This window comes from Tasmannia lanceolata, unplaced genomic scaffold (genome assembly GCF_043159265.1).
Source record: "Tasmannia lanceolata isolate RefF3 unplaced genomic scaffold, GAP_Taslan_0.1 ptg000019l, whole genome shotgun sequence".
In the NCBI taxonomy this organism is placed as follows: Eukaryota; Viridiplantae; Streptophyta; class Magnoliopsida; order Canellales; family Winteraceae; genus Tasmannia; species Tasmannia lanceolata.
Genome location: NW_027518696.1, coordinates 6,405,632 through 6,427,679, shown reverse-complemented (window position 1 = coordinate 6,427,679; position 22,048 = coordinate 6,405,632). Strand labels below are relative to the sequence as shown.

The window sequence follows — 22,048 nt, the reverse complement described above, 5'->3', positions numbered from 1 at the left end:
GGTACTGCTGACTTTATTTAATAAACACGGGGCTGATTGGATGTTGATGGCCTTTAAATCTTTAATGAATTTCAACAGCCATGAACAAAATGTAGAAGTATTAAGAGTATGGTCATTAAAACAAGGGAGTGTGGATATCAATTCCCAAAATAAGTGGTTCATTTATCAGTAGGTAATGTGATGAACCTAGTTGTTTCTGCCATGAGAGTTACACCTCTGTAGACATCTCATAATTATTTATATTCATTCTCAGTGTATCATTCTCCTTACAATCGTTGTTGTAATTGAATGTGAAGAACAATGCCAATTTCTTCTCCTCCCATTCTCAAGAAGATGTCTATGGTCACTGATAGCAAAGATGAGGAAAAGGATTGTGAGCTTGAGCGTTGGAACATATTCGTGAGCTTGAGCTCAAAAACCATTGAGGCCCACATTGTTAGGATGATCCAAAGCATTCACTAGAAGAGGGCCTTACATAGATAGGGTGTGTACAAAAAATCAGCTCCATAGGATCATCCTAACCCATCCATTTGTGGAGGTCAAAATGGACAGACCACAAATCTGCCCATTTTTGCCCTCCACTTTTGGAGGGGTTAGGATGATTCAATGGAGCTGATTTTTGGCACACACCCTGTCTATGATAGGCCCTTGCAAATGAATGGTTTGGATCCTCACAGAAATTGTGGGACCCATGTGATTGGTGCACTCAAGCGCACCATTCCTTATTAGAGCTTGAGCGCACGAACATATTCTTCAGCAAAGATATAAATATAATTTTACTGATGCTAACAAGCAATACACAGAATTTTAGTCTAATTCAATTCATCTGGATTCCATGTTTAGAATAGTAGCAAGTATAATGACATCTGATTTTTTAAACCTCTTGTTTTGATAATTGCATTCATTAATTTATCTAACCACTCTGATTGTAACCCACACACCCTTTAAAGCCCAACCATAATGACATCCGATTTTTTAAAACTCTAGTTCTGATAATTGCACTCATTAATTTGTCTAACCACTCCTCCGATTGTGACCAACACACCCTTTAAAAGCCCAACCAAATCTATAGTTGTACAGTTTATTTCCAAGACGGCCTTCCCTAGACCTCAAAGTTAGAAGGATCAATCAGAGACTGGTGGACTTTACATGCCATTCACCATTTCATAGGGTTCAAAAGAGCTAAAAAGGTCTGGTCTTTAAATTTCCAAAACCTCTGATGTCCACACAACAGGCATGAAATCGTTGAAGAAACATGTTACTAAAATAATAAAGATGTTCAGAAAACTAAAGTAGATTTTTTGCTGAAGCAGAAACCAAAACAAAGTGGTAGACTACTGACGGATTTCGACTCTCTTCTTCTGCCAGAGACGATCGACGGCACTGTCAGCATCTCCCTGAAAAGCATATCAATATTTTGATCAGCATAAGCGTACTTAATGGATTTTGAATCAAATCTAATGAAGAATTAAGGAATCTAGGAAATGGAAGTAAAAACAGAAGCATATCACACTTAAGAAGATGAACGGAAGCATGATAACGGAACAGGTAAAATCCTCCAAATGCTTGCAGCAGCGGGAAGACATCTAGAAAAGTTAATCTGGATGCATAAATTATCTTATAGGGGCTACGCACCTCATTGCTACAATTTTTAGATGCACATATATCTTTGTTTTACAATAGTGTGTCAAAGACTGCTCAATTATTAACAGCACATACCGATATCTCTAGCTAAGTCTGCACATGGAAACAAGTTTGGTTTGTAATAACCATAATTTAAAACCAGATGAGGTTGTGAGCGTTATGCGTCACATGAGGCCCCTTGGTTGGGGAAAATTGAAAAGAACAACATCCAGCTAGGATTTCAAGTATATTAGCAAAGACGGAGGCACCCCGTCACCTCCTGTTGGTTTGATGACAGATTTCCTAGATGTGAATATGTGATCGAGAAGGATTCAAACCCCAGAGCGCAGATTGAGTATAATCTCAGAGATGTTTAGATTATTAGGTATTTTGTGCAAGGCTACTACTAGGATACCGTGGGGTGTAATCAGGGGCGGAGGCACATAGAGCTTGAGGGGGGCCATGGCCCCCCCATGACTTGCTAAATTCTTTTATATGGTGCATGACTATGCATGCATGCCAAGCTAGTTTAGTGGCCATGGCCCCCCCAATGACCAATGAAGACAAGTGTAAATTAATCCGGCCCCCCCAACTGTAAATTCCTGGCTCCGCCCCTGGGTGTAATGTTTTTTTTTTAGGGAGTTGCTAGGGACCATCGCAGAAGGCATTTCTCCGACCGGATGTTGCATGAGAGAGCAGCCACCTCAGATGAATCAAATAAACGAGACAAAATCTGAGCCCCATTCAAAAAAGAATCAAATGAACGAGACAAAATCTGACCCTATGTGGCTGCTCTCTCATGCAACAGGGGGTCCACGAAATGCCTTATGCGATGGTCCCTAGCAAATACCTTTTTTTTATGTCATATGTGCTTATTTATGTTGTTAGTTTGTAATACTGGATTGAGACAATTATAGGGTGTCATGTGTCTCTCTTTTAAAGGGAGAGTCCTACGTAGTTACATCTTACAAAAAACACCTTTTGTCATGTGTCATTCTCTCTTTTAAAGAGAGTCCCAAGTAGTGCCCCTAGTTATGCCCTACAAAAATCACCTTTGTCACATGTCATTATCTCTTTTAAAGAGTCCAAGTAGATGTCCTACTAAAACCACCCATAAACATGTGTCATTATTTGTTTTAAAGAGAGGGTCCTGGGTAGTTATGTAACTATCATAGCATCCCATATCCTAAAAGATAAAGGCTTGTACATTTCTTTGAAAGATGACAAATATTCATTGATACCATGAAAGTTACATTAGGGACCAGGAGTCCCAAGTATCATTACATAGCATCAGTTAAGGCAAATTCAGGGCATACCCTGGATCACCAAGAAACAGTGATATAGGTTATTGAATCCTACACATTCGTAGAGCATATCTAACTCTACAGTTTAACCAAGATATACTCTTCCCCAAGAGCACCCAGAGATCTATCCAGTACTACTACTGACTCTCCTTATCTCTATCATCAATTCTTCTCAAACGTCCAACCCCCAAGTATCCATATTATCATCTCCTCACTCCTTTAAACCTAGGAGAGTTATACGGTCCAGTTGCACCTGCTGTTTCACCCGCATATTTACATTACCATTTTGAACTATAAACAAACCTAGATTTGTATATACTATACTTCGACCACCATCCTTATCTTCCCAAAAGTCACATTCTTTTTCCAAAGAAACCAGAACTAACATTCCCCAAAAAGTCCCATCCATATATATTATTCCCCAAAAGTCACATTCTACTTCCTTACAATCTTAAACTTTCTCCAACCATCAAAAACTAAATTCAACCTTCCCAACAAGCCGTCTTTCAAAAACCTTTTTTTTTAAAAAAAAAACCGAACACCAAAACTAACTCTGGTTTGGAACTTTCACGCACACTTGCTCAACTCCATCAATAGGATCCCAATCTGTAATTCTAATTCCATATCTTTGGAGAAAAAGTCTAAGGCATACTGCGCATAAGGAACCTCTTCCATTGGATTCAACCGGATAGCTATCAGCTCTGATATCTTTTGAATGCAAAGAATTTGCTTCGCCTCCCATTCTAGCCGACGCAATTTATTTGCATTCTCCATACAACCACGGAAAAAACGAAGCTTGTAAACCTGGATTCAGATATCCTTTACGTTATAAGTACTTATTAAAGTTAAAGTGCTTCCGCGTTGAGCCTGTAATCCTCCTGGAATTACTTCCATTGCCGATTGATGATTCCTCTTACTAGTTCAGGTACGGTGGAAGCCATTGCCGATTGATGATTCCTCTTACTAGTTTAGGTACGGTGGGTGCTTCCACCGATGCTTTTGCAACATTGTATTTCAGGTTCCTAGCCCACCGGCGATGTTGAAACCATTCCGAACAATCGGGTACCTCCCTTCGTAATCTCTTATATGTTCAAATATTTGAAGAAGAAGGAGAAGAGGCCATTCTCTTAAACACAAACAGGAGTTTTTACTTGCCTTTTCCTGATGAATACCAACAGACTGGTTAATCTTGTCTTCATTACCCATTATTTATATATAATAGAGTGAAACCGCCCATAACTTCTTATACTTGGGCCCACAACCTAACCTCGAATGAAGCAGCAGTTATTAAGAGCTTGGATTTCTTTTCCAACAAGGCTAATCATAATAACGTCAGAAAAACAGGTGCCGTCACCAACCTGACCTTGCACTAGAAAGGCGCTAGTCATCCCAGGCACCAACCCCGAGGAGACTAGATTAATCTTTCCTTTCCTTCAGATATTCTTAGTTCTAAGATCTTTCCTTATCTTCCTTGAGCCAAGAGCTAACCAAAGAACATCCCTTTTTCCTTCCTCACTCTACTAGTAAATAAAAACAACAAACATAACCATATCTATAATCAGCACTTCATTGAAAACAAGTATTTGAAGCCCTCAGTACCGCACCTACTATTAACCCAAGAAGCCAAAAATTACAATCGTCCAGGGGTCAACTACTGGATTAACCATAAATAGGGCCTATCCTACCAGATTTGGAGTAGAATTTTAGGAGGTTCACCAATCTGCTTTTTTTCTTTGACCCTAAATTTGTAACTAAAATATTCTCCAATATATTCATAAGGACATTTTCTTGAGATCTTGGCCCCCTAGCCAAGGGAATTGACCCATCATAATATCCGCCAGGGGTTCGATAGTGAAAACTCTTCCTTGCTTTTGGGTGAAAGCCAAATGACTTAATAATTTTAGCGGGTGCACCCAGGCACGCCACTTTCGGCCTAGGTGCAAGGTATTTTGGCTTAGATGTTTCGGGCCTAGCAAACGGGAAGCCTGATTGATCGCTTTCAGGACCCACCACTCCTTTATCGAGGCGAGCCATCGGCACATCCTTGGGCGGCAAAACCAGAAGATTCGATTGGTTATATTTGAAATTTGAAATCCAAACGGGATCCAGAGACTCACCAGGAGACCGCCTCTAACTCGACGGCGGTTGATACGCCTGCGATTGAAAATCCGAACCTGGAAGGCCGAAGGAGGATGTGGGCATAGGAGACCTTTCTTCCCCCGGGAGCTCAACCCCAATAATATAGGCCTGGTCAAGAACTTTGATTTTAAAACAAGATCTAGGGAGATGCCAACGTGGGGCTAAGGTTTTGGCCGAGACATAACTCATACAGTTCTGGTGATTGCCTTCCATCTTGGTTTCTACAACCTTACCAAAGAGACCACCAATAGCCTCCACCGTTGAAATAGCCCAAGCGTGTAAAAGGATGCCATAAAAATGAACCCAGTGAGCTTCCTCACCTTGAATAAACTCCCTTTTCCATGGTGAGAGGGAGAGCAAATGATTGCCCAAGGCACCGGATCCCTTAGCAAGGATCTGTGAAGCCTGTGATTCTGTTTCAAACATAAAGAGAATTTCATTCTTCGCCAATATAGAAGGACAATGTAAAGATGGGATATCCCAAGACTTTTGTGCCCATTCCCTGAGCTCCTGCAAGGTCTCATTATGATCTTTCTTTTTTCCCTATTAGGCAAGCTCTTAGTAAACCCATTCGAGTGTCCACCTCCTTGCCCGAGACAAATAAAAATGGACTTCCTGAACTTCTGTGGTGATAAATATTGTCCGAATCAGGCCAACAATCATCCTCACCACCATTGGAATCTACCCTAAAAGGTGAGTTAGAACGAGGAACCCACTTCGAGGGGATTCTAGCCCAATGACACCAGCGACATTCATTCTGCCATCTGAAATTAAGATATTGACAGGGAGAGCAGAACCATACACCAAATTTGTTACCTTGATTGTAGCTTAGAAATCCCTGTAGGCCTTCTCCCACCGTCCAGAGGCGAACAAGGTGAAGGGGTCAATTTCGCTCTAACTTTCGAGCACCTCCTACATTTCTCCCGCCAGCCGAAGTTGTGGTAGAAACAATAGGGGCATTGCCAATCCTCCGCCTTTTTCATCGGAGAAAGTTCACCCATTGTTCCTGTAAGGCTTGTACATTTTGAAAGATCAAATAAATACAGAACTTTAGGTGTCTCCCACTTTCTTGCAGGGTATGACTCTTTGCGGAATCTTTGGTGTGAAATCAGGGATCCTTGGTGTGAGACTAAGGATTTTTTGCTTGAAGCAATATATTTTTCAATCACTTCTCTCTTTTCTTTTAATCTGCTTTCTCTTTCTTGAACTTTTAATTTTAAACTCACAACTTGATCAAAATCCATTCCAACATCCTTGAATCAGCTTTTTCTTCCTAATCTTCAGTCTCCCCTTTTTTCCAAAAAAAGACCAAAATGGCCTACTGCCCCAATTTGTCAAATCCACCCCAAAATGAAACTAGATTTAAAAATTAAAATTTCGACAGTCATTTTAGCCTTCTTAAAGGCTTATTGTTAATTTTAATTGATTGCATTAAGCTTAAATCCATAAAACCTCTCAAATTTAACGCGTTCCCTTTAATTTTCCTTTCAAAGGTCAAATCCTCCGTATCGGGGTGTTGATTGCACCCCATTTGAGGTTATGGACAACAAGCCTAATCTGGTTTAACTATTTAAAGGGAGGCAGTTATAGAACGGCAATGAAAATTCTAATCGATTTCTATTTGAGGCTTCTTTGCCTCTTTGATGCTCTTAAGGTGTCAATTTTAGATGTTAATTTTAATTGGTTCTTTTGTAACGATTAATTGCTTGTATGATTAAATTCTATGGTTCTAGCATGCTATTTGTGTATGATTATAATAGCTGCACTTGTTAGACATTCCTTTTAGGACCCTCAAACCATAAGATACAACCTTCTAAACATCAGTCCTACTCAGGCCCTCGGTGTCAAAAGTTCTAGGATTAGTCAATTTGTAACATGTCCTACATCATCTTTAGTATCTGAGATGCAGGTTTTTCCCGAGTTTAGGGTAACTACCTGCCCATCTTAAGACTCTATTTAGTACCCCACTTGCATGCCCACTCGTGATGGAACTCACTACCACATGTGATCACCATCAGGACCCCCAAAACCCGACCAATGGGTTGAGATCCTAGCTAGTATCAATGCTAAACTAGTCCATATGATCACGCCCCAAGAAAAATTTTGAGGCACGTGTAGTAGTGTTAGAGAATGGCGCCGACAGGGAAGCATGAGAATGCCAACAATGGCAGGTCCCCTAGTTTAGAGATCAAGAGGAGAAACTCAACCCAAAGGAATGAAATTCCACATTTTCCTTACCATTCATTTGAGCATGAGAAGTAGGCTAGACATCCCCGTCAGACCCGCTCCCCAGGGTTTCACAACCACCACTTCATGAGGAAGACGGCTGGGATGCACATAATCATGAGTTTGCGCGATCATGTGCGTGATATCACATGAAACGTTAAAGTTAATGCCCCTTCCTTTGATGGTAAACTTGACCCCAAGGTTTTCCTAGGTTGTATATTAGACATGTACAACCATTACTTTGAATGGTATGAAATAGCTGATACATACCTGGTGGATTAGGTTGATAACATGAAACTTACCGGTCATGGAAGACCTGAAGTTGACTCTGCCAAGGTTTCACACTAAGTTAGACCTGAGATTAGGAGAGATGATTCCCGATCTTGTAGAGTTGGTGGAGCAAGCTTTCCAATTGGCCTTAGAGTTAGAGCAATAACTGAAGCCCCCAACGGCCCAACTGTTAGAAAGTTTGACTCCCAAGCCAAGAGAGTTTTCAAGTAAGATTTTTCGAGGGCGACCAACAGCCCAAGTCTAACCCACTCCCACGCATCTAGAGCTAGTAATACTCCCCAATCCCAACAAAGAGACACCAAAGGGAAAGGAGTGGTTCCTGACAGGTCCAAGGGTAATAGCAAACAAGTGTGCTATAAGTGTGGAGACACTCTTTCTTCAAACTACTGTTGAATGAAGAAAGGGCTGCGAGAAGACAAATTTGGGAAGCTAATAAGGCGGTGGATATCCGGCTGGTGGAAGAACGGATTGCTAGCAGAAAAAACCCTGGATTTTTGGATCGGGTTTCGGAGGACCTCCTCATTGATATGCCGGATTTCCACATCCAGCATATTATGGAGGAGTTGGAAAAGTGTTCGGCATAGGCGAGTCTTCTAAAGGTACAAACTTACAAACTGAATGACTATCTAGATGGTGATGACAAGTCTGTTTTGATGGATGCCACGCTTTTCCCCGAAATGCAAAGTTGGGATCGGGACCTCAAGAAATAAAGGATCTTGCAAAGGCTTCTAAAGGTTTCAGAAGGGGATTGGTGCTAAGAGAAGACAATCTTTTTAAGGGTTTCATAAGGGAATTGAGTTTTTGATCTGAGTGTAGTGTAAGTTCTGCCCTTAGCATGGTGCGGGAAGAAAGGGCCTAGATTTCTTTGGTTTTTGTTCGACTTGTGGCTCAGGGTATGTCCTGGCCAGCTTTACCTGTTGCTATGTAATGGCAGGAGGGGACTCCTGGTCCCCAGTGCAATTTTTAGAGTATTAATGAAATTTCTTCATCTTTCAAAAAAAAAAAGTGTGGACACATTGGTCACTATGCTTGTCAGTGTCCTACCCGGAAGTAGTTTGCAAGAGTAGACAAAGATGAAGACGACAAAGAAGATGTTGAATAGATGGTCCATGACCCAGAAGAAGGGGCACATGATGCGGATACCCAGGAGTTGGATAAGAACACCCCTAAAATGAGAGTTGTGAGTTGTATGCTTTCTCAACCTAATAATGAGGATGATTGGAGAGGGACAATCATCTTCCATGCTTACACCAAGTGTGGAGATAAGTATTGCAGTGTCATCATTGACGACAGAAGTTGGATGAATATTGTGTCCCAACTCACTATCACAAGATTAAGACTCAAACCCAAGTCACATCCCCACTCTATAAGGTGCCGGGGTAGATAAGACAATCATACCAGTGTCACAAAGGCACCGTTTACCATTGCAATTTTCTATCTATAAGGACCTCATATGGTGTGATGTCTTACCAATGGCTGTAAGCATGCATCCTCCTTCTTAGGCCTTGGTTGTTTGATCTAGATGTCACATATTTTGGGAGATCAAACACAAATGTGTTTAAACATGATGGGAACATAATCAAGTTGAATTGCATTGATGTGATCCGGCCATGGCTACATGTTATTTTAGACTTTGCATTAACTTAGTTGCTATTTTGTCTCGAGGACTTTTTATTTGTCTTTTCCATGTCAACTAGAGCCAACACCACCTACCATTACCCTTGTCCCACTTATGCCGTACTTGTGATCCCCATAATCACAATATTAACCTTGAGTGACTGTTTTTACTTGACCCTTAAGTAAGGGCATTTAAGTCATTAGCTAATGACTTAAATGAATATAGCATATTCTCTAACAGGGAAGGATCATCAGCGACCCACTTAAATGCACTATAAAATGAGGCTTAAGGGGAGGGAGGCCCTAAATTTTTAGTGGGATTTTTGTGCAGCCCCCAAGGATGCAACCACAAGTGGAGTTTCTCCACCCCCTTGGACGCAAAAAGGAGAAAAATCTCTCATTTGCACAAGATATCCTTTCCCCTCCTGTTTGTCCTCTCATCTATCTCTTCCCATTTTCTTCTCCTACTACTCTTCTTTTTTTCCCTTCCTCCTCTTTACTTCCCCTCCAATCTCTCTGATTTTTCCCACCAAACCAATCCCTTGACTGTTTTTGTGCAACCGTCCCCTCCCCCCCCCCCTCCCCCCCCCCAACACACAACCACCACCACCCGGTTGCTGTCCTCTCCTTCCATATTGACCCAACAGTCCATAGAGCTATTTCAGGGACTGTTCGTCATAAAAGGTAACCCATCTTTTCATTGACTCCATTGTTTCCCCTTGACTTCCCCTACATCTATTTTCCTTCTAATGACTGTAACCTCGCTGACTACAATCCCAAGTTCCCAACCTCCTCTATTATCTCTTTTTCCTTGAATTTCCTGCACCTAACCTACACTTCACCAAACTATACGGGGGTTTGCACGAGCCTAACTACATCATATTTCCCCTCTTTGCCCGTACGATTAGTGGCGGTTGCAGTTTCTTGGACTATTCGACGTCTCGACTTTTCCACCACTCTTCGACCTCCGGCATACGAGAATTGGGCTGATGTGCTGACCTTTCCTGGCGAGATCTTTCTTACCACTTTTTTAGCCACATTTGGCCATATTTTGACCAACCGATACACTTAGGACTGTCATTTGTGCATATACGTCATCCTTGAGCCTGTCTTCTCTAGATTGGCGGTTATTTTGGGCCCTAGTTTTCCCCTTGATATTCAAATAATTGTATTCAGACCCTATATCTATTGCTACCCATATGTATATATCGATTTCTTTGGAGTGAGCTATTATTGCAAATGCACGCTTGGATAAGACTTTAATCTTATTGAAGATTATCTCAATGACAAACTCAAAGTCAACACCCTAACGTGTTTCGATTAACTCTTCAATGCATGAACTGATTTGTGGGAATGATTTGTGCTATTTCAATTTGAAGACTAACTCGATGAGCTTCATAATTCTCCGAAATCACCTTGCAAACCCAAGGTTTGCATTAGTTGGTATCAGAGCTCAGAGATTAGATCCATTGTAGGGTTCCGTCACTTTCAGCCCACCAAGTGCTCTGTGAAATTCACATTAGAGTTCCTCTTATTTGTTGGCTTTAGGTAGCTCGTCTATCGCACACCAAGAGTTCGGTTATATTTCCGTTAGAGTCTAGATTAGTCAATCTTGTCTATTAGGGCATCTTTAGGTGTTAGGGGAACTGTCCTAGGTCAGTTACGTGTCAATTTTGTAGTGTAGCATCGTCTTATTTCTTTTTTTGACGTCCTAGTACCTCTTATTCTCTGTAGGGATGTCTTGCACATTCTTGCACATACTTGCACATAGAGCATACACACCCAAGCTATTTCTTACCAGGCCAATGCTCCACATCAAGGCCAAGGTTGAGTCCAGCCTCGAGGGGCATGGCAACGAAACACTCAAGGTGCATTGAATGAACACTAGGATATGATAGCTGAAAGTAGTTACCCCAAATTGCATTAAAAACCATTTTGGACTTAAGGCTCCAAGCAATGCCATGACAGAAACCCTAACCATTTTGGGCTTAAGCCCCACTTGGATTCAGAAAAATACCAGATTTCGTTCGAAATTTTGGGATTTCACCCAAATTTTAGAAATTCCGTTAATGTTTCGGTTGCGAAACATGCAACTTTTCAAATAAAAAACAAAGTCTCTATCGAAATATCAACATTTCGACAAAAACCCTAACAAAAAATTAACTCCACTCACGAAAAAGAGGAGCAACAGGATTGCTTTATGACATTTTTTAAAAATGACATACGATAAAAAGAAAAACCAGTGGTGAATAATCTTACCTAGATTTTGGCTGTGATTTGTACCGAAATGTTTCCGTGATTTAACAAGATTTCGGCAGAAATTTCACCGAAACCGAAATGTTTCCCCATTTGGTTGATGACCAAAACCGAAACTGAAATTTAAAACATTGACCACATCAAACATGCTCACTCGCTTGCCATCGCTACCCCCCATCTAGTTTACCACATCTACCCCCACTCCCCAATAAAATAGAGTAAATTGAGGACATCCTTGATGAGCAAATATCCACCATCCGTGCTGGAGGTTATCGGAAATTCCTATTGAAGTGACATAAAAACGACTAGAGACAGTGCACTTGGATCGTGTAAGAGGAGCTTAAGCGGTTCAACCACAATTTGTACAAGCAATACAAGACTTTTACATCACCAGAGGCGAGTCTCTCCAAGCAGGGTAGAGTTGAAGGAGACTGGCAGCTAGTATTTCGAGTGTACCAACATAGATGGCAGTGCAAACAGCCAGTCATCACCTCCATTATGGGGGTGTCTGTCATGTGCCAATCTCTAATTTAAAGGGAGAGTCCCAAGTAGTTATGTCCTACCAAAACCACGTGTCATTCTCTCTTTTAAAGAGAGTCCCAAGTAATTACCAAAGAAGTTATGTCCTACAAAAACTACCATTTGGCATGGGTCACTCTCTTTTGAGTCCCAAGTACTTGCATCCTTAAAAAACCATCTTTTGTCATGTGTCATTTTCTCTTTCAAAAAGAGAGTCCCAAGTAGTTACCAAAGTAGTTATGTCCTACAAAACCACCTTTTATCATGTGTCATTATCTCTTTCAAAGAGATAATCCCAAGTAGTTACGCCCAACTAAAACCACCTATACCCTTTTGTCATTCTCAAAGAGAGGGTCCCAATAAGTTAAGTAACTACTAACTACCAGAGCCCCTCGTCTTTTAAAAGATAAAGCCTTGTACATTTTGGAAGGATCAAATGAATATCGTATTCTAGGTGTGCCTCACTTTAATGCAGTATGTGACTTTATATATTCTTCGGTGTGAAAATTAAGGACTCCTTGGAGTGAGATCAAGGATTTTTTGAACGAAGTAATGAACTTTTCAATCACTTCTCTCTTCCCTTTCATTCTGGTTTCTCTTTCTTGAACTTTTGATTTCAAACTCAAAACTTGATGAAAATCCATTCCCACACCCTTGAATATTGGTTTCCCAATCTTCTCAATCCTCCTTCCTTTTTTTAACAAAAAAAAAAAATTGTGCTCCAACCCTGATTTGTCCAATCCACCCTAAATTGAAACCAAATTTCAAAATTAAATTTTGGACTACTTTCTTAGTTTTCTTAAAGCCTGTTGCTATTTTTAATTGATTGTGTTAAAGCCTAAATCTCTAAAAACCAAATAATTTGACTTTGTTCCCTTGGAATTTGCTCGAAAAGATCAATCCTCCATATTGGGGTGTTGGCACCTCATTTGAGGTTCTGGACAGCAAGGCTAATCTGTCTTAACTATTTTAAGTGGCTGCACTTTTAGAATAGCAATGAAGGTTCCAATCTATTTCTATTTAAGCCTTCTTTGGTGCTCTTAAGGTGCCAATTGTTGGTGTTAATTTTCAGCAATTATTTTGCAATTATCAGTTGCTTGTTTGATTAAATTCAATAGTTCCAACATGTTATTTATGTATGATTATCATTGCCACACCTGTTAGACATTCCCTTCAGGAGCTTCAAACCAAAGATTGACCAATAGTAGACAAATGTCCAACTTAGGTTCTTAGAGTCAAAAACTGTAGGATTAGTGATGGGACTTGTCCTACGACAAAAATATTAGGGACCATTTGGATAACGTGGATTTTACAATCCAACTTCTAGCTTGAAAGTAATGTTTGGATAGCAAAAGCTTGAAAGTAGTGTTTGGATAGCTAAAATCCTGGATTTTATAATCAACCAACCTAGATTTTACGTAAGAAGTCCAGGTTTTAGAAATCTTTCTCCTAAAATATCCCCATGCCATTGAAAATGACAAAAAAAAATCCATATTTTATAAGGAATACCACACAATAACCCTATCTCCTAGAAAATGACAAAAATACAAGCATGTCATCAAAATAACAAAAATACCCATATGTCATAGAAAATGATACAGATACCTCTCCCTATTAGAAACTAACCAACATATCCCTCCTTACAAAAATGACCAAAATACCCTTATCTTCTGAAAAAATTGACTAAAAAAAAAAAACCCTACGTCATACAAAATGACCATAAATACCTTTACACAAAGTTCGTATCATGAGAAAGTTTTAGAAAAAAAAAGGAAAAAAGAGATAGGAAATTACCAAAATACTCGTCTCACAAAAATACCAAAATATAATTATCTAATAGAAAATTACCAAAATACTCTATCTCATGAAAAATGACCAAAATGCCCTAGCTCATCAAAAATGAAACATACCTATATACGTAGAAAATTATCAAATTACATATATCTTGTCAAAACTGACCAAAACACACACACACACACTATTTCATATGAATTTACCAAAATACCCATATATTTTAATAAATTACCAAAATACCGTCATCTTTTATTCAGCCATAGGAATTAGTGGTATTTTGGTAGATAAAGACATTTTCTTTGAGATAGGGGTATTTTGGTCATTGGAATTCCTAACTTTAATTAATAATGCTAATATTGTTTAAAAAATTAAAAATCAAAACCAATGTTTTTGAATCCAAGGTTGCATCCAAACAAAATAATATCGAAATAACCATATATTTTAATAAATTACCAGAATACCGTCATCTTTTATTCAACCATAGGAATTAGTGGTATTTTGGTAGACAAAGACATTTTCTTTGAGATAGGGGTCTTTTGGTCATTGGAATTCCTAACTAATGCTATTAATTAATAATGCTAATACTGTTTAAAAAATTAAAAATAAAACCAAGGTTGCATCCAAACAACATAATATCGAATCCTTGGGGTCTATTTGGAGGCACAATTTCTCAGCTTTACTAGACATGTCCGGTTTTGGGGGTGCAACGCCATCTACAAGTAGTGTGTGGTAGCATGTTGACATTTAAACTACTAGTCGACTACTTGGCTTGTCTCCTCCTTGTCTGCCCACGTGGCATACTAGCAAACTACTAGCAAAAAAACCACCAAGATGGTGAGTTTTTTGCTAGTAGGGTCAATTTGGTTTCACACACTTTCCTCGTAGAGTAGTGGAGAATTAGATTTAGGTAGTCAACATCAAGTAATCTCCTAGTAGAGTAGTGGTAAGTTGGTGTTAGGTTGTCAACTGAAGTAGTTATTTGGTGCAATGCCATTACCAAAATATAGGGACAGCAAGGGTGTCATTACCGATATAAAGAGAGGTGGGAGAGAGACCAGCAAAAAATACCTTTTGTTGGTTTTTGCTTGTAGTTTGCTAGTATGTCACATGGACAGACAAGGAGGAGACAAGTCAAGTAGTATCTAATAGTTTAAATGGTAAAATGCAACCAAACACTACTTGTAGATGATGTGACACTCCCAAAACTGGTCAAAATGCATAACAAATCTAGTACATTATGCAACCAACCAGACCCAGTCTCCCGGTCTCCGGATTTTAGCATCTCTCTCTCTCTCTCTCTCTCTCTCTCTCTCTCTCTCTCTCTCTCTCTCTCTATATATATATATATATATATATATATATATATATAGAGGAAAGTGTTGGTGAGCTTAACCGCCCCAATCACATGGGTCCCACACTTTCTGTGGTGATCCAAACCATTCATTTGCAAGGCCCTATCATAGATAGGGTGTGTACCAAAAATCAGCTCGATAGGATCATCCTAGCCCCTCCATTTGTGGAGGACAAAAATGGGCAGATTTGTGGACAAATAATGTCTGTCCATTTTGACCTCCACAAATGGATGGGTTAGGATGATCCTATGGAGCTGATTTTTGGTACACACCCCATCTATGTAAGGGCCTTTCAAATGAATGCTTTGGATCACACACACACACACACACACACACACACACACACACATATAATATGACACCCTACTGCCCCATTCTTTTGGTAATGACATTCTGCACCAGGAAACTACTTAAGTTGACAACCAAATACCTACCTACCAATACGAGGAACACGATTTCACTGGTATTGCACTTGATGACTAAAGTTCTAATTCACCACTGCTCCACGATGTAACTACATGGAACCAAACTCCAAACTGACCCTTGGAAATTACATGATGTTATCCAGACATTATGTTTTAAAATCAGGGATTTAATAATCAAGATTTCTTCAATTATAGATTTTGAAGAAATCCATGATTTTAAAATGATGCTATCTAGACGGACTCTCACATATTTTATAAGAATCGTCACCCATCTTTTTACAGGTGAACAACCCACGAGCACATGAAGCTCCTTCTTAGACTATTTTAACCATTGACTTTATAGATTCTCTTTGTAGAGAGCCAGAGATGTGGATCATGCCACAATTACGATTAGGAGGAGCCGAGGGGAGGTTAACACACCCTAACAGTCCCAGAAGTTTCTAAATGCACTTAGATGCTCAAATGGAACAAGAAAGAGGAAAAGAAGACGGAGCGGGACTTTTCTATTTTTTTAATGGACGGGAATTTTTTATTAAATGAAATAAAAAAATAAAAGAGAAATCCACTTGATTAGTTCTTGGCCACAAATGCAATCACCTCCATAAACTAACTTTGGCCCTTCAAGTTGGATGGTCATCATTTTTTTGTTATCTTTGATCTTCACTCTTCATCGTTGATGATTTGATCCCCTATGAAGGTTGATTTGCAAGCTCAATGTCCACATGGATAGATGGATTTGGTCTGGAAAACGGTGGAAGAGAAAGTGTGTACTTGCCAAACTAGAAGGTTGTTGCCTGATGTCCATACTCTCGAGTGACACATATATAATGATAATCCACTCAAATATGCTCAGTGCGCTCATGAAACACTAGAAGGGTGACAATCTTAACCATACTCCTATTATCTTCATAAAGAAATGCTGGCAGAGGAAGCAAAGCACCGGTAAAAGATGAGTGCTCAAAGCAAGACCACATCGTTAGATTTTGAGGACATGGATCATTGTTTTGCATCAACGAAATATTTAGAACCAACCTCTTCTTACAATTCCATAAGATTAGATAAGCACCCAATAACATGCAGCAACCAGCACTGCAACGTGTGTTTTGAAAGCCTACCCAACCAGCATCAACATAGGCAGTTAACTCAACCAGTGATTTTCCATTCATGAGCTCCTTTCGCACACTGTTTTGCTTTGAGTCGTAGCTTGGCTTGTTCCCGACAAAATGACTTTCCCTCACTCTTTCTTATCCTCTATTCAGTTGCATTCCTTGAGTTGGAATCCTTTGGAAAATGACGTGGCAAAAAGAAAAGAAAGTGGAAATGGAAAATTAATAAAAAATTGTTGTTTTGTTGTCAAGAAAAAAAAAAAGAATCAATGCTCAAAAGTTGTTGAAAATGAAATAAATAAAAAATTGTCGTTTTGTTATAAAGAAGAAGAAAAGAATCCAAGCCCAAAAGTAGTTTTCCTTTTTCCAAGCCAAAAACATATCTTCACATCCAGATTTTGAAAGCGAGAAAATGCGCCCAACAAAGAATCCACATGGCCCAACATTGCCGCCAAGTTATTTTCTCACTCCACTAAAGTGGCTCAACAAAACACCCGGATTTCTATCTTTTAGAGTGCGTTATGTGGTCCAACTTTGGTGGGAAAGGAAAGGGAAAGCACCTCTTTTATCCTAAAAGACAGAAATCAGGGTGTTTTGTTGAACCACTTTAATGGAGTGAGAAAATGACGCGACAACAATGTCGGCCCACGTGGATTCTTAGTCGAGCGCGTTTCTCGTTTTCAAAATTCGGCTAAGAAAAGAGGATTTTGGGCTTCAGTCTTAGGAAAAGGAAAACAACTTTTGCGCTTGGATTCTTTTCTTCTTCTTGACAACAAACGACATTTTTTTATTCATTTTCCATTTTCAACAACTTTTGGGCTTCAATTCTTTTCTTTTTCTTGACAACAAAACGACAGTTTTTTATTCATTTTCCATTTCCATTTTCTTTTCTTTTCTTTTCTTTTTTGCAACATCATTTTAAAAGGATTACAACCCAAGGAATGCAACTGAACAGGACGGAAAAAATATGTGCTTTCCCTTTCCTTTCCCACCAAAGTTGGACGATAGAACACTCTTAGTAGAAAAAGACATTCCTTATCATAAGAATTGCAAATGAACTTCCAATTCACCAAGTTAATGCATTCAATGGTATCATACCCCGATCAAAGCAATGGCAATTGCAATGGCTGCAAAAAGAATATACTCATCCCCAAATTGCCAAATAAACCAAATTGCCCACAAATTGTATATATACAATCAAAACATCAAGAAAGTGATTCACTCTTAAATCTTAAATTGTTGATATTTGACATTATGCTCATGGGGTGTGTGAACTGCATTCTCATTTGTCAGATAGGCAGGTGCAATTTAACCCTTTGTGTATATACTCTGACTCACAAGAATGCCTTTTTCCAGACCGTGATACTTCCAGTCCAAGAAAGAGGTGAAATGGCCCAAGTTTTTCATTCTAAAGGATTGCAGAAAAGATTTTAGATCGTACAATTCCTTTAGGATCATCACCAAAAATAAAAATATCATCAACTAGGCAATATAGTGATTCCAAATTTCCTAGCATCCCTCTCATGGATACACATTACCAAGTATGTGTGATATAGTTGCTCTTTATTGGCTTCCTTTAATTCTTTGTCTTTCTCCTCTCCTGGCTTCCTGTTCTCCTCAGTTCTCCAAAAGTGGGGTGATTGTGGGATTTTGTGGATATGGTATTGGTATGCGTTTTGGAAAAATGACTAAATCACTTTCAAGATTTTTTTTTAATGATAATCACTAGCAATGCTGACAACTAACATATGAGATTTGGAAACCATATATGGGGAGTTCAAGAATCTGAGGCCCCCGATTTTATGAGAGAAAATAAGTGTGGTCGTTAAAAGGTAAAATACCAACATGTTTATAAAGAATATAAGTACTTCAAGCCAAATCAAACAATAATACAAGTCATTTAAACAACATTAATTTAAAAGACATGCTTGTGTATGAGCGAACATGCATTAATTTTTGTCTGCATGGATGTTTGCATATGGGTGTGTGTATATATAGAAATCTAAAAGATACGCTTGTGAATAAGCAAAACATGCATTAATTGTTGGCTACTGGATGTTTGTAAATGGGGATGTGTGCCCATATATATTGCTACTATTTGAATGCCTAGGCATCCAAATATGCAATGAGGAGGTCAACTAATTGGGTGCCATCTAGTACCTTTGACTAAACGATCTTATCCTATGATACTCAGATCCTTCAAGCATTGGACTATTCGAGAATCCAATAAGAATAATCAGATAAAAGTACAGCTATCAGATTCATCATAAGAAATTAAGAATGTATTGTAAACCATACTTGGGGTGTCTACACACAATAGTATCAAACCAATGGAGAGTGAAAACTCTACGTATGGAAGGTCACATTATCAATTTTGGGATAACTGGGATGAAACAGACTCTAAAGAGACATAAGGATGCTAAAGCAACCCAAATTTTTTCAAACCCTGACTTCGTCTCTTAAAACATTCACTTATTTGCCACTAACAAGTGAATTAAAATAATGTTAAGATGCCGAATCACAAATTAACTGTACAGAATATGAGTAACACAAAATTAACATTTTTTACTTTACTTATCATTCGTAAAAAAAAACATATTAACCACTAAACAATTCAAATGCATCTCAAAACACAACAAATACTCAAATAGATAGAACAACATCAACTATCAGAGCATAAATCAATAGGTAAAACAAAGTAAAAAATGACAGAGAACAAAAATACCTGAGCTCGAACGAAGCCACAGAGGGCAAACGTCGTGAACTGCCCGGTGTACATTCCACTCTCATCGAAATGACCAACGTTTATCTGAACGGATGCGTGATCCTTCGAAGTAATGAGCCTGTTCGTCGCCGAACTGCCAAAAATATAAAAATCAGCCTCGATCAAAAGCCAAAAAATAAAAACATCAACCTATATCAAGTCAAAAGCAGTACTAAAAACAAGAACAAACTACAGCGTGTTAGATTGGATAATACCATTTCCTGGGGATGTATAAATCCATGTTCTGACCCTCCTCGTTCTGCATTTTGACAAGCGCTTAGATGGAAGAAGGTCAAACCAACTGAAAAACATGAACATTTCCCATCAAAGAGTGAAAAAAAAAAAAAATTTGTGTTAGAATAAGGGAAAAAAACGCCTCTTGAAATTAAGCACGGGAACGATTCAGAGAGAAAAACTGAATTTTCAGTAGAGGCATTCACTAGATCTAAGAACGAAATGCTCGCAGAGAGGAAAACACAGAACCCTAGCTGCGGTAGCAAATGGATAGAACCAGAGAAGGAAGAAACCCTAATTTCTTAAAGTTGGGTTTTTGAAAGGGGCGAAGAAACCCTAATTTCTCAATAGTGGAGCGAATGGAGTAAACAATTAATTAAATAAACAATTCAAAATACAGAAAGAGGGAAAATAAAAGAGAGAGAACCAGAAAAGGAAGCCGATCTTCCGATGAGAGAACCTTGCCAAAGGGGAACGAGATAAGGTTATGGGCTTTTAAAGACAAACCCTAAGATCGTGTGGTGGACTTTACACGTGCTGTATCATTGCATTACATGAGTTTTTTTGGGTATTGGCACGTATTTTTAAAAAAAAAATACAGTAGGGCCTACTTCATAGGACGATTTAAACCATTCATTTGTTGAGCCCCACCAGACATGCCCCAGAAATTATCTTCATATGATGATCTAACCCTTTGATCTGTAGAGGGACACGACACGTTAGAGAAGCCTCCAAAAAATAGAGGGTTAGGATCATCCTAACTTTGACCCCCAACAAAAGAATGGTTTGGATCATTGGTTTCCATCGTTCTATAAAGTGAGTCATGTATACATACCAAAGCTGTGACTTGTGAGAGATGGATAGGCAGTGGCAGAAGGATAGAGATTTGAGAGGGCATGGTTGATATAAGTCTGGGAAGCGGCTACAAATCAGGAAAAAGTCGATCATATCTTAAGTATAGTTTTTTTGTTTCCTAATCTGGATAATACACTGGTTTCTTGTATTTTTAGGCAATTCACCCTCATCTCCACTTGGAGACATAGTAATAAATAAATAAAATCACGGTAGCCAGAGGTGCTTGAAATGTAATATGATACAATATCAGTATCATTATCATATTGAAGCCAAACCATGAATATGATTGCCTTGATCAGTTGGAATATAATTGGACACAATTTTATCAAATTCTCATTCATATCCTATGAATGCAACATGGTATGTTTTGATGTTTTTTTAGTGAAATGATATATACATATAGGGGGCGAAGTTTCTGAGCTCTAACTCAGCTTGAACTAGAGCACTATAAATACACCATCGCTATGTTGTTTGACTCTTCAAATTCATTCATTCTATAGGATCTTACATAGATAGGGTGTTCTTAACAAACCATCTCCATACTATAATCTTAACCATTTGATCTATAGAAATCCATCTTCTAGCCATCCATTTTAAACCTCCACAAATCATAACCTATAATCCCAACCATAACCAGAATTCATAATCCTAATCATAACCTATCAAATGAATGGTTTGGATCACTCAAACAATATGCTTTCCACTGTATTTTAAGCTAGTGTGTAGATAACTTATCCACACTTGTGTGTAGAATCCGTTTTCTCATATATCTATATCTGGACTATCCAAATGAATACTTTGGATCATTCAAACAATGTAGGCTCATATGTTTTTTTGAGCTCTTCCTCAGATAACTTATCTGAGGTATCATGCAAAAACATTTTCTTATATATATATATATATATATATATATATATATATATATATATAGGAAAGTGAAGCTACACAGCCGGTGTAGCTAACTTAGCTACACCGTCGGCTTAAAATACAGTGGGCCCACATTATTTGGGTGATCCAAACCATTCATTTGATAGGACCTCACATAGATAGGGTGTCCACCAAAAATCAACTCCATAGGATCATCCCAACCCTACGATTTGTGGAGGCAAAAATGAACGTGTAAAAACCTTCACAAATTTGTCCATTTTTGCGTCCACAGTTTGAAGGGTTGGGATGATCCTATGGAGCTAATTTTTTGTGAACACCCTATCTATGTGAGGGCCAATCAAATGAATGGTTTGGATCACCAAAACAATGTGGGCCCATTGTATTTTAAGCTGGCAGTGTAGCTTCACTTTCCTCATATATATATATATATATATATATATATATATATATATATATATATATATATAGGAGAGAGAGAGAACATTTCCTACACACTTGTGTAGGTAAGTTACCTACACACTAGCTTAAAATACAGTGGGGGCCCACATTGTTTGGGTGATCCAAACCATTCATTTGAATGGTCCTCACATAGATAGGGTGTCCACAAAAAATCAGATCCATAGGATCATCCCAACCATTCAAACTATGGAGGCAA

General features: G+C 38.8%; 1 protein-coding gene across 1 annotated transcript; it reads right to left on the bottom strand.

The window, feature by feature from the left end:
* Positions 1-1,179: 1,179 nt before the first annotated feature.
* On the bottom strand, positions 1,180-20,197 carry LOC143853309 (small ribosomal subunit protein eS21y). Its single transcript, XM_077363027.1, has 4 exons — positions 20,078-20,197; positions 19,632-19,717; positions 19,378-19,510; positions 1,180-1,397 (listed from the first exon to the last, which is right to left on the bottom strand). Exons 2-4 carry the CDS (start codon positions 19,679-19,681, stop codon positions 1,335-1,337), a joined length of 246 nt encoding a protein of 81 aa, XP_077219142.1. The 5' UTR covers positions 19,682-19,717; positions 20,078-20,197; the 3' UTR covers positions 1,180-1,334.
* Between the last annotated feature and the right edge of the window lie 1,851 nt (positions 20,198-22,048).